The sequence below is a fragment of the Polyodon spathula genome, chromosome 14 (assembly GCF_017654505.1).
Source record: "Polyodon spathula isolate WHYD16114869_AA chromosome 14, ASM1765450v1, whole genome shotgun sequence".
NCBI lineage: Eukaryota > Metazoa > Chordata > Actinopteri > Acipenseriformes > Polyodontidae > Polyodon > Polyodon spathula.
Genome location: NC_054547.1, coordinates 36,752,228 through 36,770,792, shown reverse-complemented (window position 1 = coordinate 36,770,792; position 18,565 = coordinate 36,752,228). Strand labels below are relative to the sequence as shown.

General features: G+C 37.1%; 1 protein-coding gene across 1 annotated transcript in view; it reads left to right on the top strand.

The window, feature by feature from the left end:
• The window catches only part of LOC121326359 (calsyntenin-2-like), a 139,958-nt gene extending 122,105 nt beyond the window's left edge, over nucleotides 1-17,853 (top strand). Inside the window, exons 11-17 of the mRNA XM_041269605.1 lie at nucleotides 2,364-2,512; nucleotides 9,236-9,447; nucleotides 11,895-12,065; nucleotides 12,550-12,695; nucleotides 13,468-13,591; nucleotides 15,171-15,355; nucleotides 16,890-17,853. Coding sequence (XP_041125539.1) covers nucleotides 2,364-2,512; nucleotides 9,236-9,447; nucleotides 11,895-12,065; nucleotides 12,550-12,695; nucleotides 13,468-13,591; nucleotides 15,171-15,355; nucleotides 16,890-17,087 — 1,185 coding nt within the window. The 3' untranslated portion in view covers nucleotides 17,088-17,853. The remainder of the gene's footprint in view (nucleotides 1-2,363; nucleotides 2,513-9,235; nucleotides 9,448-11,894; nucleotides 12,066-12,549; nucleotides 12,696-13,467; nucleotides 13,592-15,170; nucleotides 15,356-16,889) is intronic.
• The last annotated feature ends 712 nt before the right edge of the window (nucleotides 17,854-18,565 follow it).

The window sequence follows — 18,565 nt, the reverse complement described above, 5'->3', positions numbered from 1 at the left end:
AGATTGTGCCAAGGCTACTCTGTTATATAAACTTTGTTTTAAATAAAAATAAAAGTCTTCATAGAAAATGTATTGAATGGTTTTGCACATGGGAAAATATTTATTTTACAAAGCGTTTCATTAAAATTATGCCACTTGCTTAGTTCTTTTTAAATGTGTATTTAGATTTATCCTACACAATTGAATTACTATTTCCTATTGCCTTTAAAAGAGTGCAAATAAGAAAGCTGTTTGTAGTACAGACCATGTAGGAACAAGCAAGATAGATTAGTATGGTATTAATAACAGTATTGCGCAGCTCTTTGTACAGAATCACATGTTCAGTTTAGAAGTGGGAAAAGAAACTCAATAGATTTAATGACAAACTTTTCAACTAGAAGTACTCAAGAATCCAGATTGAATCCCCAAAACACTATCAGTGGAACCCCAATGCATTGGCAATATTCAAGTGTCTAGCAAAAAATAAATTGTTCTGAAGGGGTACACGATCGTTCCTAAATTACCCCCTGTTTTACTGGGGCTGGAAAACTGGATGGCCCATTGAACTATCTTCTTGTCTTTGGCATTGTGCTTTCATATGCAAAATGCTCAACCAAGCATTTTCTGTCTGACCAATTTGTTAAAATTGCAAAACAACAACATTTTCAATATCTCATTAGCTGATGCATTTACATGACATTGCAGTAAAGTTATTATTTCTTGGAATCTGTACATGCTGAACATGAAGAGCCACTGATACATCATTAGCAGTTCTGTCAATTAATTAAACAGTACATTGATTATTAAGTAGGTAAAACAACACAATGTGTAATTACATTCAAGAACTCGGTGTGATTAATTGCTGTTACCGGGGGAATTAAGAAACAGCAGGATAGTCAGGAAAGACTGCTCAAACATAAGCTGTCTGTGATAAATGGATAACAGAAAAATACTAAGCTAGAGAGTTGTAGCCAATAGTAACCACTTATGATTTATACAGTATGTTGAGGTGTGGGATGTACAAGCCCCTGATGGCATTCATAACATTACCACATATGCAACCTACAGTGTAATACACAAAACTACTTGCTGGACATTTGACATGCACTATTGCAAACTTGCCAAGTGTCATATATCATATACACTATCTGTGTAGGAGTCCAATGCTGATTGGGGGAGTTCTCTCCCAAAACCTACCAAAAGATATCCTTCATTATTCATGATATTCAGATTGTAGTCTGTCTGTATTAAGAAACCAAATGACTACTGGCTGTCCTTAAACTCTTCTATACCCAACACCCACCGCAAAAGTACTGTTTCATTTCTTCATGGTTTAACATTGAGTTTTCAAAATACGGGAGCTTTTTTTTTTTTTTTTATCTTTCAAAAGCCGACTGTTAAATATTGAAATGCTATCATCCCTAAGAGAGCTTTCCCATATCACACGGAAATCTTCAGCTACATCAGTTCATTAACCCTTTGAACACCTACGTGTAGAGCCTCTTTTACTAGGAGTTTAAGATCTGGAGAGTCTTTTATCCTGCTATCATCAGCACCCCTTTGATTATTGTTTTGTACTGCTCGTTTGTACTCAATAAGAGGCTATATTCCCTTTCCCAGATGAGGCTTTTCACTGGACTTAGAGGATTTCTGTTTTTATTGTTACTGTCTACTGGGAACACCATGATGTCTTTCTAACTTGAACAGAGTAGAAAACTGCTCTCTAAACTAGACAAAGGCATGATCACCCTCTTTACCCTCAGTATGTCCAATGATCTGCAAGGAATAGGATTTATATCTTCCCTCAATCCACTACATCCCTGTTGTGTGCCAGAGTTTGCCCCCACCTCCCCAGCCTCCACCAGCTGTCCTGCCCCCCTGTATGGCTTCCCTACGGACAGTCTCTCCATTTATCAGTGATCTAATTTATGGGTAGGGGTACTTCGAAAGGCAAGGCCAAAGAATGTAGTGTAAAATATGTTTACTGTAGTAGTGCTGTCTAGTCTGTTTTAAAAAAATAATCTATCGCATGAATTTCCTGAGTGAACTGTAAGTACACAAGCACCACACAATATTGTGTTATGCTTAAAACTCAATGAGAAGAATTTAGTTTTTCTTTAACAATTAAAAATGTCAAACTCCAAGGCTCTGGGAGTGCAGTACATGTGTGTTGCTTTTCAGTACCAAAGCAATACATAAACAGTATTTTTAGTTCTTTTGTCACCAATATTCTTATCTCAAGAATGCAGGAAGAGAGAGGTGGAGACAGAGGAGCAGCGTGGAAAGAGAGAGAATGAGATAGACAGGCAGGTTGAGCCACCTCATGACATTGTGATTGGGGGTATCATCACTCGTTCATGTTTGATCTTGTTTGTTTTGCCCAGTTCCACTTCAATCCTTCTCAGTCAACACTCGTCATGGAAGGAGATGACATAGAGTACATCAATCAGGCCTTGCGGAAAGTGTCGTACATCAACTCCAGACAGTTCCCCACTCCGGGCATCCGGCGTCTCAAAACCTCTACTACAGTACAGTAAGTGAACAGATTGAATGCGTCGCCTTTGAAACGTGGCTTTAGTAGCAATTGCATTATAGTACTAACCACCATCAAGAAAAGATCACAGTATCAAATCAAATCCAGCTTGAGGTTTAATGTAGGGGTGTAAAGTAGTCTTATTTGTTTTAGAACTGATATTTATTATTATTATTATTATTATTATTATTATTATTATTTATTTTTATTTATTTATTTACTTATTTACTTATTTATTTTTAAAGTAAAAGAAAAAATGTGTCAATGGATGTAAGCTTTGAGAATCTGGTGCAAAGTGTGTTAACCCTAATTATGTACAGTTAATAATTCAGTTTCCAAACAAGGTTGTGCTGCACTGTCATGGGTTTCTGGGAAACCCAAGCAGTGTGTAATTTTTCAACACTGATGTTTCTTTCACTGCAAATGCATTTAGACATTAATGAATGCTAAAAATTATTACTTACACACGCTAAAAAAGGCATTGTTTATGGGCTCTTTTTTATATGTGCAAAACCCCAGTTACAAATACAGCACTTGAGACAGAACAATAAGTGCAGAAGAAGGGCTGTGGTATTTATTACCTGCTTTATTCTTCAAATAAATATAAAAGATTTTAAAAAGCAATCCATTGCTGTTACAGCTCAATACAGTGGTTTCTCAAAAAATATTATTGATTTACTACGCAGAACATCTGGCTTGGACACTGGTTATTCATCTTACTGGTAAGACTGGTAAAAGCCTCTCTCCCAGTTAGGACGTGACTGATATGTTTACTACAGGGTACCACATTAAAACCATAGCAAAGTATAGTAAATTACAGTATAGTAAAAAGTGATTATCAGTGAAGTAAAGCCTTAGAGGCTGTTTCTTTAACCTCTACACGTCACTCTCTGTGGCAAGAAGGAAAAGCCCTGAATAATCACTGTGATTATCTGTATTATCAGTTTTTGCAGCTTTCAGCAAATCTGCTGACCTTGTGAAGCAGGTACTGTATCAACTCACCGTTATCACACAGCTATTCACTAGATGACAATAAAAATACGGTAACCCTTGAACTGTAGAGCTTGAAGATGAATGGACCGTTTTTTGAAAAGAAGCAGTTAGGAAAGCAGGATTGTATTACAGCTGAGTGACTGAGGCTGCACAACTGAGACACCATCAGTTAAAGACCTCAAGCCGATATTTTTTTGTCTGGTTGTGTTTCTTTAAAAAAAAAAAAAAATATATATATATATATATATATATATATATATATATATATATATATATATATATATATATATATATATATATATAAATTATTTTACCTTGGACTTAAGGATAAAGCCACAGGTATGTTTAGACAATCGACCTTCCTCATACTGTATCTCTTACTTGATGTGCATACTGTAATATAACTAAGCAACTTCACTTTTTGGTCATTGCAACATCATTTAGTAGAGTTGACTTGCAGAGATATCCCTGAAGCATGTTTTATTTCATCCGAGGGACAATTAGGACATCACTCGTGTAACAGCCCCCTGGAATGGTTCCCCCTAATGCCCAAATATCAATTTGGATATTTATGCCTCCCTGTGGCACTATGTGCTAATAAGACCATTGGTAAAACCTGCCCAATTACCATTTTGCATTAGTAGAAGACTGACTGCTGTTCTGATAACTTGCCCAGGCAAAGAAACATTGACTGTGTTTTTTTAACATGTAGAAACTATCAATAGGAAAAGCAAACTGGAATGTGTGGATCTGTTTCCTTCATATAAACGAGTAACAGGTATTATTATGCAGACTGTTCTGATAATATATAGTCTTTTGCCAGAGCGACTTTAGAAATTATACTGCATGTGCAGTAGGTTTGCTAACACCCTTAAATTACTTGTGTTTCATACTTTATTATTTAGTGGTAAACTTAACTTTAGAGAGACTGTCCAAACATGCTGATGGAATATCATTTAGTTTATACTGTATATCTAATTTAGCTGAGTGTATGAATTTGCTTTCTGCTTCACAGACTCGTAGCATCATGCAAAAGCACAATGAAGATGAGAATTGATTCAATCATACCGGGCAATTGAGAGAGTGTTTTCTTTCAAACTCCATGTTAACAAGCAACAAAACTAAACCGAGCCATGATCTGGCTGCTTACAAGGTCTCACATGTAATAACCCTGGTAATGCTGTCGGAGATGGAGAAGACTGAATTAGTTTTTCAAGCATCTCGTCATTTTCTTCTTAATTAATTTGGACAACTTCCAAGTCACACAAGGCAGCCTTATGAATCAGTCGCTGTGCATCATTGGCCAAACCATTCGAGAACAACAGATTTAAAGCGTAAGAAAGGAAAGTGAAACGACCAGCAAAAGATTCTGTCACCTGATATTTCAATCCAAACATGCGGGGAGATTAGCTGGCATTGGCAGTACTGGAAGTGGCACCTCCACACAGGGCCAGCGCAAGGAATTATATACTATATACAATCATCACACTGGTTACAAACGGTAGTGACATCTACTGTCAGCTCTACAATGTCAATATTTATGATCAAAGGACTCTACCACCATGAATGAGTTTAGAGTTATAAATAACAATTGATACAGGATATGCAGGTTACTTCAAACACATCATACTTTCATTGTACCTTATTTGTACATTATCGCATTGCGTTCCTTAACTACTATAAAACTGGTGCCTAACTTGTAGATTAGTGATGACAATCGTCCACAGCAAATCCTCAGGTACTTTTTTCTATAGGCAGATTCTTGATTTAAGAATTAACTTTAAAGAATTAAAGAATCTTTACCGATGTGTTAAGAAAATGTTTAAATGGCAACAATCGCTCTAATTGCAGTGCCTGGGCACCGATGAAGCGATCTCTTTTATTTGTTATGTCAAGGCAATAACCCGTGCGAAAATCTTTTTTTTCTTTTCTGCGCCTCAAGCAGTGTTGCCAATTTAGCGAATTGCTCGCCAAATCTAATGACTTTAAGGGCTGACTTGATGAGATTTGTTGTCAAAAGCACCTAGCTACAAATCTAGCAGTTTCCAGGACAGTCATCAGAGAATTCCAGGGATATAAAATCGGTAAAACATTTTGATTATCGTGTATTAGCAACATCCTTTTATAAGAATCGTTGTCAGGATAATTTTAAATGAAATCCAATAATGCCCCACCCCATTTGAATATGCAAGAAACTTCAATGCGTCCTTTGCTTAGCAACAGGCTCAACAACCACAAGCTTGTTCCCAGGGGAGACCAGATTTCGCATGACACCACACCTGCATGATCAACCCCCCCCAGCGTTCTCATACTTCCAGATTTACAACTACAACACTGTTCATGATATAATAATAATAATAATAGCTTTACAAGACTAGGGTGTGTGAACTTTGCACCAGTTGCAGAATCACTTACAACAACGTCTCACCCGAAAGGCAGAGCACAAGTGACTTGTCACACAATAAGTCAATGGCTGAGCTGGGATTTGAACCGGGGACCTCCTGGTTAAAAGCCCGTTTCTTTAACCAGTGGACCACAAAGCCTTCAGCCTCATATGAGTCTGTAACATCAGCAGTACGTTTTTCAGAACAAGAAACAGTGATCTAAGATGTTGAACGTTTTACGACTTAAGAAATATGAAGAATAAAATGTAATGTAAAAATGTACCATTTTTGCCGCCCCCTTCAATTTACTGCCCTAGGTGGCCGTCTGTTCTGCCTATATGGTTCTATTTTAGGCGTGGTTTTATCATAATCACAACATGAAACAACATGAGTAGTTGGTATTCAGAGGGTAATGTGGCACAGTCCTTGAAAACACACAGGAGTAGCACCTTTTCATACAAATGATTCAGTGTACAGTACATCCACATGGGCCCTCTTAACATGTATACATCCAGTATAATGAAGGAGCCTGGTAGTCAAAGTGACACTGAACAGATACACTCGTCCACTACTAGACCAAACTTTTTCTGTAGTGCTACTCCAACAACCTGTGTTCTGCAGTACACTGAAGAAGGCAGTAGCCAAAGCATCAGTCTACTCCCCACCGACTAGAGGGGAGGCATGCCTTGATTTAGTCTTTTCAAATAACAAAGATAGCATAACTAAAACAGAGGTCAGAGAACCACTAGCAAACTCAGACCATAACATGATCTCATTTGAAGTGCTTTTTAAAACCCCAAAAGTAATGACTAAAGCTAAGGTGTACAATTTTAGAAAAGCAAACTATGAAGGTATGAAACAGAGACTAACAGAAGTAGATTGGAGTAAAATAGAAAAAACATCCACAGAAAAAGGATGGCTGTTCTTCAAAAATGTAGTACTGGAGGCGCAAAACAATTACATCCCTAATACAGACAAATCTAAATGTAAAACTAAATTGCCAAAATGGTTTAATAGATCAATTAAAAAAAATATTCAGCGAAAAAGGGCACTTTACAGAGCATTAAAAAAGGACCAAAAACAAAGTACACAGAAAGAGTACATGGAACTGCAAACGCAAGTCAAAAAGGAAGTTAGAAAGGCCAAGAGAGAAATAGAAATGAACACTGCTAAGGGGGCTAAAACCAATTCCAAAATGTTTTTCCAATATTACAACAGCAAGAGACCATTCAAAGAGGAGGTTAAATGTCTAAGAAATACAAATGGCAAAATCATAGATGAAGAAAAAAAATAGCAAATATATTAAATGATTACTTTTCACAAGTTTTTACAAAGGAGGATACGGACAACATGCCCCACATGTCAACCAGTTCCTATCCAGTTTTAAATAACTTTAGCATAACCGAGGGAGAAGTGTTAAAGGGACTAGGAGCTCTTACAATAAACAAATCCCCTGGGCCGAAATGAAGAAATGAAAGAAGTAGTTTACAAACCGCTAACCAAGATCATGCAACAGTCTCTTGACACAGGGGTTGTACCAACAGACTGGAAAATTGCAAACGTAATACCGATCCACAAAAAGGGAAACAAAACTGAACCAGGTAACTACAGACCAATAAGCCTGACTTCTATTATAAGCAAACTTATGGAAACTATAATAAGATCCAAAATGGAAAATTACCTATATGGTAACAGTATCCTGGGAGACAGTCAACATGGTTTTAGGAAAGGGAGATCGTGTCTAACTAACCTGCATGATTTTTTTGAGGATGCAACATAGATAATGGATAATTGCAAAGCATATGCCATGGTTTATTTAGATTTCCAGAAAGTTTTTGCCAAAGTTCCACATAAAAGATTAATTCTCAAACTGAACGCAGTAGGGATTCAAGGAAACACATGTACATGGATTAGGGAGTGGTTAACATGTAGAAAACAGAAAGTACTGATTAGAGGAGAAACCTCAGAATGGAGTGTGGTAATCAGTGGAGTACCACAGGGATCAGTATTAGGTCCTCTGCTATTCCTAATCTACATTAATGATTTAGATTCTGGTATAGTAAGCAAGCTTGTTAAATTCACAGGCGAGTGGCAAACACTGTTGCAGCAGCAAAGGTCATTCAAAATGATCTAGACAAGATTCAGAACTGGGCAGACACATGGCAAATCACATTTAATAGAGAAAAGGTACTGCACTCAGGAAATAAAAATGTGCATTATAAATATCGTATGGGAGACACTGAAATTGGAGAAGGAATCTATAGAAAAGACCTAGGAGTTTTCTTTGACTCAGAAATGTCTTCATTTAGACAATGTGGGGAAGCTATAAAAAAGGCCAACAAGATGCTCGGATACATTGTGAAAAGTGTTGAATTTAAATCAAGGGAAGTAATGTTAAAGCTGTACAATGCACTAGTAAGACCTCATCTTGAATATAGTTTTCAGTTCTGGTCACCTCGCTACAAAAAGGATATTGCTGCTCTAGAAAGAGTGCAAAAAAGGCATGTTATATGCAGACAGGCTAAAAGAATTAAATCTATTCAGTCTTGAACAAAGAAGACTACGTGGCGACCTAATTCAAGCATTCAAAATTCTAAAAGGCACTGACAATGTCGACCCAAGGGACTTTTTTGACCTGAAAAAATAAACAAGGACCAGGGGTCACAAATGGAGATTAGACAAAGGAGCATTCAGAACAGAAAATAGGAGGCAATTTTTTACACAGAGAATCGTGAGGGTCTGGAATCAACTCCCCAGTAATGTTGTTGAAGCTGACACCCTGGGATCCTTCAAGAAGCTGCTTGATGAGATTCTGGGATCAATAAGCTACTAACAACCAAACGAGCAAGATGGGCCGAATGGCCTCCTCTCGTTTGTAAACTTTCTTATGTTGACCGAGATTCTCTATGTAGTAAATTACCTTCAAGCTGTAATTGAGCATTTTGAAGCTGTGGATAACTTAACAGCTGAACATCCTCTGGGGTTAAACATCAGCAGGATTCTGCAAGAGCAGCACTATTAGTATCCAGTGCTGTTTACAGTAGGCATTCAAATAGGTTCTACTCCTCTGTACTTCCAGGGCAAACACTCTGGACCCAGTACTCTCTTCGTGTGTTTCTAAAAGTATCAGGAGCCTGCAATCGGGGTTGTTATATTCTGCTTCCCTCCATGATTGCCTGTATCTCATTCCCCCAGCAGGAACTTGATACTGCAGCTTTGGTGACAGCTCATCCCAGAAAAAGTTAAAACCAAACCGGACTGATTGGAGTGCAAGTGGATTATTCCAATCCCACTTTTATGCATGGTATCATGTCTCACTACTGTACTGATCTTCTTTGGCTTGCAGGTGCTATGGTGAAGATACTTGCATCTCCATCCCTGATGTCGATGCCTCTGTAGTGGTTCTGCAGCCCAGCGAGCCTCGGATTACAATTACTGGTATGGACCACTTCGCCCGACCGGACACAGAGTTTGAGAGCTCTGAGGGACTAGTGCTTTTCCCCGACATCCGAATCATCAGCACTGTCACCAAAACAGACCTGCCGCCACAGGGAAAAGGTGTGTACACCCCATGAATAAAGGCAAGAAAGGGCCAATTGATGGATTATAGTTGTACAGTTTAGCCCTCTGAGGGTGTCTGCTGGCTGGTTTATAATGCGATCCTACTGTCCCCATGTTGGTTTGGAATAGCATCCTCTTTGTGACGTGAAATTGATCCAGATTTATTCTTAAATGTGACAATTGGACAGCAGACAAGATTTAAGTCTGCTTCCACATACATCAATGTTTTACTGTATACATTCTTATGGGTTTAATCTGGTCATTTCCATTCCCATATAGTGCAACACACCAGCTCTATTATAGTCTATTTATTTATTTATGCGGTTAGTGGTCGAAAGTAGTCACAATCTCAATGTATTAAATTGATTTGATTCGTGTATTGTGGTGTGATATAGGGCATATGGGAAATGAAGTAGCATTTGCTCCTTATATTAAAGTGTCTTTCTTCAAAACCATGCTGTTTGTGGATGCCTGACATGCAGTGTGTGTGTGTGTATATATATATATATTATATATATATATATATATATATATATATATATATATATATATATATATATATATATATATATATATATATATATTATATTTATATATATATATATATATATATATATATATATATATATATATATACATACACACACCATTTTCAAGGGTCTGCACAATTTCAGAATATTTTTGCCTCTTGTCACAAATACCTCCTTATTATACTGTCAAATGAAAGAATTGTCAATTACCAGCCATTGTCAGTGTAAACTAGAATTATGTCATTTGCTTTCAGGTTTTTGGAAGGCAGCTACAGTATGCTTAATTTAATCTACTTTAACCATTTACATTGTAACAAAAACAGATTATATTAAAAACGTTTAAAAAATGTTAGTCAAGGTTTTAGTGTTCTTAATTTCAAATCGTTCCATTGCAAAGTAAATACAACTGAATTGAAAAATTCTAGCTTGCAAACATTTTAGGTTTAAAGTATTGCTTGGTATAGTTTAGTGATAATGGCTTCCATTAGATTTCTGTTTGAGGTCCCAGTATCAATCATTTCTCTTTGGAGAGGGATTTTTTAAGGGGGGGGGGGGGGGTTGAATGCCATCCAACCTTCAAAATGAAGAATTGGGATGGACTGAAATACCATGCCGAGTAAAGCATCTGTCTAGGAGACAAATGACTCAAAATGATCTAGCCTCAAACAAAAATTTCCACTTGAAGTCACTGTATTATAAAACAAAAACATTGCAGCACTCATGCTCCTAAGCATGTCCCAGTCTTTTAGATATTTTCTGAATAAAATAAAATAAAAATAAAACATATTAATAATAATCTAATTTTAGTATGTATGTACAATTCTAATGGTGTGCATTGCAATCTTGAACATGTATACTGCATTGCTCGGTTGCTACAAACCAAACAGAAATGCACCTGCTTTTGTAAAATATTCAAGTCACATACTGAATCCTTGAGATTACAGCGATACTGCATACTGAGACATTAGTAAGATCATGTAAAATTGAGTTATACCCCATGTTTCACAGTCGTCTGACACCAGTCTTTTCATTAATGAGGAAATGGCAGGGCCAGGCTGCATTTTGGCAGTCCAAAGCTATTTTCTCTTCCCTAAGCACTCTCTGCATATTGTGCCAAAAAGCCTCATTATCAGTTTGTACATGATAAAGCTCTGGATTAAGCCTCTCTCTGTAGTATTCCCACCGTCATTGTTGGTACTCCTACACAGCACGCTCTGCTCCAAAGAAAAACAAAACAAGCATCAGGTGGTGAGATGAAACCTCTTAATGTGATTTTTCTCATGGGGTGCAGCAACAAGCCTGCCTGTACTTGTCTTGCATCATCCTGACTTTCCAAACACCCCCTCCTTCAGAAAGACGCTCCTAATTGCGTGGATTTCTGGTGCCTGGGGGATATCTGCCTTTTGAAGCACCCCCAGGACCGTCTTTGAAACAACATTATTGCCTCTCAGAGGCTTTTCCCTGATGGTGATTGTATTTATGAAAACATACTGTATGGTCACTATGGCAGCGAATGCTTTATGTTTAACTATTGAAACTTTTCAGGTGTTGAGATCCGAAGCTCCACCCTGATATAGTGTAAGAGCCACGTAGGTTACACAGAGTACTACTGTAATAAAATGAATATTTACTATGCACAGCCTTAGTGCGCTGTATTATGACAGCTGGCTCCTATTCAATGTATGAACTAAAAATTGCAACTTTATTAAATGGATTTTTCTCAACTTTTCTTCAATTAGTCGAAATCCACTTTTGAATAATGTAACCTATTGAAAATTGTCATATGGCCATGTTCCAAGGAAATGAGAAAGGATGAAGGTAGAACTGGTCACACTTATAGCCTGCCATAGCAAATATAAATGCATTATCTTGATTCATAGTCATGCGCTTGGTTTTCTTTTCTTGCATATCTAGCTTACAAGCGTGGTGGGCAGGAAGAAATCATTCACAACCTGGATTACTGTGATATTCTGGTTATCGGGAATGAACTGAATCCAGACCAGGAGAGCTTGCAACTCAATAGGAATGAGCTGCACGGAAAGCATTTGGATGCAACAAACTCCACTTCTGGAATTTCTGTCTACGGTATGTAATTGAGGAATATAAAAAAGGCAGCCTATTACATTTTGTTGTCGTGATTCATTTTTATGGCTGTTTTCAAATGCATGTTCCATTTTCATTTAATTGTCTCACTGATGCAAATGTCCCAATAGCTTCCACGCTTTATCATTGTACCTAATCTTTTCACTTAGTGAATGTTTCCAAATCTGACTTTTACCACTGTTGCAAGAATTTCTTTGTAGCAGTAATATAAAGTGAGGAACAGGGAAAGTGATGTGCACTGCAGCTAACACCTCTTCAGTGTTACTGATTCCCTTATTTTCCCCAACTGGTTTATTGGTTTATAAATGGAAGTTACACGACGGCTGTCTTGAAGGGAAAGTTGTTTTTGTTTTTGTAAAATAAATATTTTGTCCAAGATGCATGAGTAGTTGGGGGTGTTTGTTGGTTAGTGGGGTTCTTTTTCAATTAAGGGTCTGCAAACCCTTGCTGAACTTCTTTTTTGCAGGTGTGGATACCATGTCCAACTACGAGCAAGTACTGAGGCAGGTGCGATATCTGAACTGGCACAGCGCCGGTATTTTTGGAAGGAGGTTCAGGCTAACATGCTCAGAGCTGAATGGGAGATACACAAGCAACGAGTTTAATTTAGAGGCAAGTACAACATCATCAAAAAAAAAAGAGAATCCGAAATTTTACTCTTTCTGTAAAACAAATTGTATTCCTGTTCTACATCGTTTTTGGTCCCTCTGGTTTTTTATGGGGAATTTTTTAGTAAACTTAAGAACTAGCTTATTAACATGCTAACAATGTTGTTCACGTACTGATGCAGTCTGTAGTACTGACACAGTCTATAGTACTGACACTGTATATAGTAACCTATTTATAAAATAATAAAAAAGGTTGCATGTTACATTCTCTAATTACTGTGTATTTACATTGCTGTTACTTAGTAAATACATGTGTACTTACACATAATTACAATGTTATTGTGCATAGTTACAATGTACTTAATGTGTTAAATCGTTTTGCATAATATAATCCTAACTCTAAACTAGCCCTTAACCCTTTTCTGATACAACTGTGTACTTGTGTATCTCGTGCAAAAGTATTTACACACTAAGTACACAGTAATTATGCATATAATTAGACACACTTAAAGTAAAGTGTTACCAAAAAAAAGGCAGCTAAAAGTGATTATCAACACTGCTTTTTATGGAAGGCTTAAATCCTGAGAAAGAGATTAAAGACGCTTCCTAAACCTTTTGAATCTCCAGGTATTCATAGAGTAATTGTTGCTAAAGCAGTCCATGGAAGCTGCTCGAACGCCTCCTCTTGTCCTGACCAGCTGTTCTAGTTGCAGGCTGTTTCTCCCTCTGGGATTGTCAGCTCGTGGTAACCAAAGCATTTTCTTTTCCTCCTAAAGGTCAATGTCCTGCACAGCTCAAATTCCATGGAGCATGTGAATCACATGGCAGTTCAGCCTCAGTACTTCCAAGCAATTCCCCACCCAATGATGAGGCACAATGTAAACAGCGCCCACAGCTCAGGTATGTATTCTGCTTTTCTAGGACGCAGGTTTCAGTACAGAAACAGCTTATAGTCATTTGCCACACAAGACAATAGACGTAATATACTACATAGGATTTTAATGCGTGCATTTACTGGTCCACCCTGTACTGGTTATTTAAACTACCGGTCTGTATTTTGCAGCTAATACTGTATTTTATTGTTAAACAGTCAATGACTATCGAGTTTAGTGTCACACCAAAAGCTGAACCTTTTAAAACCCTGTCAAAGCAAACCCAAAGAATATGATATTGTAAGCTCTATGAAGGCACTGCAGTTGGTGCTCCCTTCACGTATCCTGGTTCTATTGACACTGAATGACAATTAAATAAGAAAGCGGCTGATAGATTCTTGATGCTCGTTACATACAGGAGAAAGAGATGGATAACATGGTTAATTAAAGCCAGTCTTTCATACCCTACTGCACTGCTGGCTGCTGAGAGGGAGTTAACAGTGACAAGTGCATTCTCACGGCTATGTGGACTGGAGGGGATAGGGCTATGAATGGACCGACAAGGACAGATGCTGCTGATAGGAAGGGACGTCGAATTGCATCCTACAGTTTGCTGGTCTCGGGTTCGCCCCTTTTATTTTTCCCTGTGCCATAAGTTTTTTGTCAATGTTCTGGATGACATGGAAACATTCCCAAAGGAACAGTTCAATATAGTAGACACGTCACAGTAAAATAGGCTATTGAATGTTGTGTTGGCAGTATGGCGTTGTCTGTAATTACCTTTTTTAAAGAATGTCGGAGAGCGAGTTTCTGTTTGGGTCTGCTGTACCAAATAGCCTGCTTGTCTTTTGGCCACTATTCTGACCCCTTATTGCGTAGTGGTTTGCACCAATGAAAATCATTAAGAGTAACATCCCCACTGGAACCTATAGACAGCAGCTACACTTATAATACTGATACGCCTCAGCATGTCAATGACATTCTTAACGTATAAACCACAACAGGTTCTATATATAAGTGTTCGGGGCCGCCTCTAATCAGGTTGAGAGTGAATTTCCTCTTGCACTCTCAACTTGATTAGTCAGATGAAGAGCATCTGAATTCAAAAGCATACTTTAGTGTTTTTCCTGCCAGGACTCACAAGCGCTGCTGCTTCAGAGCACAGGAATTTCCTCTGCATACAAACCCCCTTGACTGTGTGCAGCATGTACACAATCACAAGGAGATTTGGGCAGGATACATTCAGGTGCTTTCCAGTCTCACTCCCTGCTGCACTTATCTGGTGCTCTGCAACCGCCCATCACTCTCCATGGCATTTAATCAACTTCCATTCGCTGCTGGCCAGCTGGTAACCTTGTAGTACATCCACCTCTTCAGCACGCAGTCTGGTGTCTGAAATACACTGATACAGTACGAATGTATGAGATTGCATTGGTATTAGTATAATACAGTAGGCTCAATATGGTAATAAGTGACCTACTGGGCACAAATTATATTAGCAACCTGCTTTCTGTTTGCTCAGTCTGGTGGAGTGGTTGAATTAATGCATTACGGACTTTGTTTACTGCTGCGTTACCAGATAGATGCATTGTACTTTTTTCTTTCAGCAATTCCAAGCCCTGCCACCATTGTGATCGTGGTGTGTATCAGCTCTTTGCTCCTCATCGTAGTGCTGGGAATCTACAGGATTCGAGTGGCCCGTCTGCGCTCCTGTGAGAGTGGGGGAGGTGCAAAGGAAAACCAATTGGATTGGGACGACTCTGCGCTGACTATTACCGTCAACCCCATGGAGGTCAGTCTCACCGGTTCTGTGAATTCAGTGCTCAGTTAAATGAAGGGCACTGGCATGCAATGACATTATATATTCAGACAGTTATGAAAGTTTCCCCTACCTGCTGCTTCTCAATCCCCCCACAATCCAGTAATTCAGTCAATTACTCCAAATAATGTGGACTAATGTCCAATTATATAGTCTTGTATCTTGTAAAGCGCTTTGGTGGTCCAATACGAAAGGTGCTATATAAAAATAAAGATGATGATGATGATTATTATTATTATTATTATTAATGAGGGGTTATTAGTAGTCAGATTTGAACCCAGGCCTCCAGAGGTGAAACACATGAGAGGCTGCCGAGTTGGCCAGATACGCCACGCAGCCCCGAGTCACCTATTGTAACCTTCAACTGGTTCTTCAGTGAAACACGAAGGCAGCATTCAGCATTGAAAGGGATTTGACAGTATAGACCAGAGCAGGAACAGCCTGTCGGCAGGTCTGTCTTGTACAGGGTACAGGCCAAGAGGTTTCTAGATTATAGAACCACAGTCTCAATACGCTGCTATTCTTGACAACCTTATTTAGAAGACATGTGATACTGAAACACCTCAATAATTCCTCTGAAGGTTTAGACTAGGTTGCATGGAAAAGTCTCCAATTAGTTTAGCTTCTGTGTCAAGTGGATGTCAGGAACCAGTCAAAACTGCTACAAATTAACAGTGTTAATTGACCCCATTCTAAAGGCATGTTCACAAACCAAAAGCATCAGGAAACATATCCTGTGGTTGGTTAATGACTTAACATTCTTCTTTTGAAGATGATTTCATACAGTATCCTGTTTGAAATGGGTTTTGAAGGAATACAAATATTTTAAAACGTAGGTTAATTTGGAGACTAATAATTTTTTGTATTTATTACATGTGTGTATATCTTATATTGCTTTACTATTACTAATGCATTAAAAATAGTATCTTCCCATTTATTTATTTGTATGTAGTGAATCACAGAGCTGTATGTAGCAGTATCTACCCATTCTAACCTGATTATTTACTATGTCAAATGTACAACCCAGTTTGCATAGCCATTGAGTTCAATGACAGGAAAACAAAACTACACCACATTGCCCATAAGAATATGCTTTATAGAGCTTGTTCTGTTTCAGTGGGGTTTCTTCAAAGAAATTTTGCAAGGCAACCACAACTGATAATAAAAAAAAAAAAAGTTACCACGAGAGAAAAGCATCTTGTGCAAACTTTTACCTATGTAAACGTAAATATGAAAATATATATTATCCATACTGGTAAATATTTAATCAATCATGTTACTTTCAAAGCACAATAATGCTGAGTATTCTGTATCCTAACTATAGATCTAAAAACAAACAAAAAAAAAACTAAATAAATGATGTTTTGGTAATTCCAAAGAAGTTATAGGTAAATAAAATTAAGGATGAATTTATTCAGTGAATGAAAAAAATACATATATATAATAATAGTTAAAACTGACTAGATGTAAGCTGCTGTATTGTTACTACATCTCCTGTGTGTTCTAGAACCTTGAAGAGCCACAGCAGGCCAATGAAGAGAGCGAGGAAGAGGAAGAGGAGGAGGAAGACGAGTTGGAGGAAGATGACATCACGAGTGCTGAATCAGACGACAGCGATGAAGAGGAGGCAGTCACCATGGAGGGCCAGAGTGACGGCAAGAGGAGAGAGCAGCTGGAGTGGGACAACGCAACACTACGTTATTAGAGAACCTTTACTCGCCACCACCCCAGAAACACAGCATCTTTGTTTCTAAGGCTACTGATTCATTGTTAAGACTTTGAGTTAGTGAAATACATGTTTAACTCGGCAGATAAAAACCTCACACCTTATAAAATGTTGCTCTCTGCTGGCTAGGAAAGTGTACTGCACTATTTTTATGGTAACCCACTTTCCGGCTTTACTGCAATATGATGCATAAATCATGTAGCAGTTTGTTTTAGTTTTTTAGAATAATGACTGTATTTTTTCTTCTGTTAATGTTTCAATCTGACTGTAATCTCACTACCGACTGAATGTGTTCATTTTATTGTGAACTCAAATTACTTTCATTGACTTTTAAATATGCTTCAACTGATCTTGCCTACATTAATCCCTTAAAACTGGAATTATTTCAATCGAGCTGGGTCCACTCTTTAAATCTTCATGGACCTGCACTTCTAAGGTTTTTTTTTTTTTTTTTATATAAAGGTTTTGGATCAGTCTTGTTAAACAATCTGTAGTCTTTGTCTGAACGGCTTCAATATATATAGGAATTCTGCCTGTTAATAGCTTTTTTCATACTGTCTGGCTCCAAAGCAGTTTGTCTGACCATTTATAATGTATTGTTTCACCACCTGTTCGGTAGCCCATCGTGAGGTCAGAAAGCAAAGTCTAAACTAAGTTCTCTTGTATACATTGTATATTGTGCACCCTTCTATAGTAAGTGTTTTCTTTCATATAAACTTTGTTTAAAAAATAAAATAAAAAGTTGCAATCTTTTAATATCTTTATTCAATCAATGGAATATATATGACATTTTATTTAGCCTTTTTAATATTTGAAATTACCAAATGATCTGTGTTTATTTAATGGAAAAAGAATTCAGAAAACTTACACAGATTTTTTTTTTTGTCAATTATATTTCATGTAACTTTTTTTGTTACCAAATGTTTAGTGCTTTATTAATGTAGATGTATTTATTTTTCTGAGTTCAGCTGGCACATTACAAGAGGAGACATATATATTTTTATGCCGTTCTGTAAATACTAGTTAGGATAGTAAAATTTAGACAATACCCGGGTTGTTAGGTTTAGAGGTAGGTTGAGTGACTTGAATATATATTATATCCATCTTAACTTTTGGCAGTTGTGTCCCTTTCTTTGTAAACCTAAACTGAGCCTTATATATATATACTATATATATATATATATATATATATCGAAGAGGGTATATATCCATATATAGACTATATAATTATATATAATATATATATATATATATATATATATATATATATACCATATATATAATATATATATATATACACATATATATACATATATATATATTATATATATATACTAATATATCATATATATATCTATATATATATATATATATATATATATATATATATACATATATATATACATATATACAATACATATATATATATATATATATATACTATATACATATAGGTA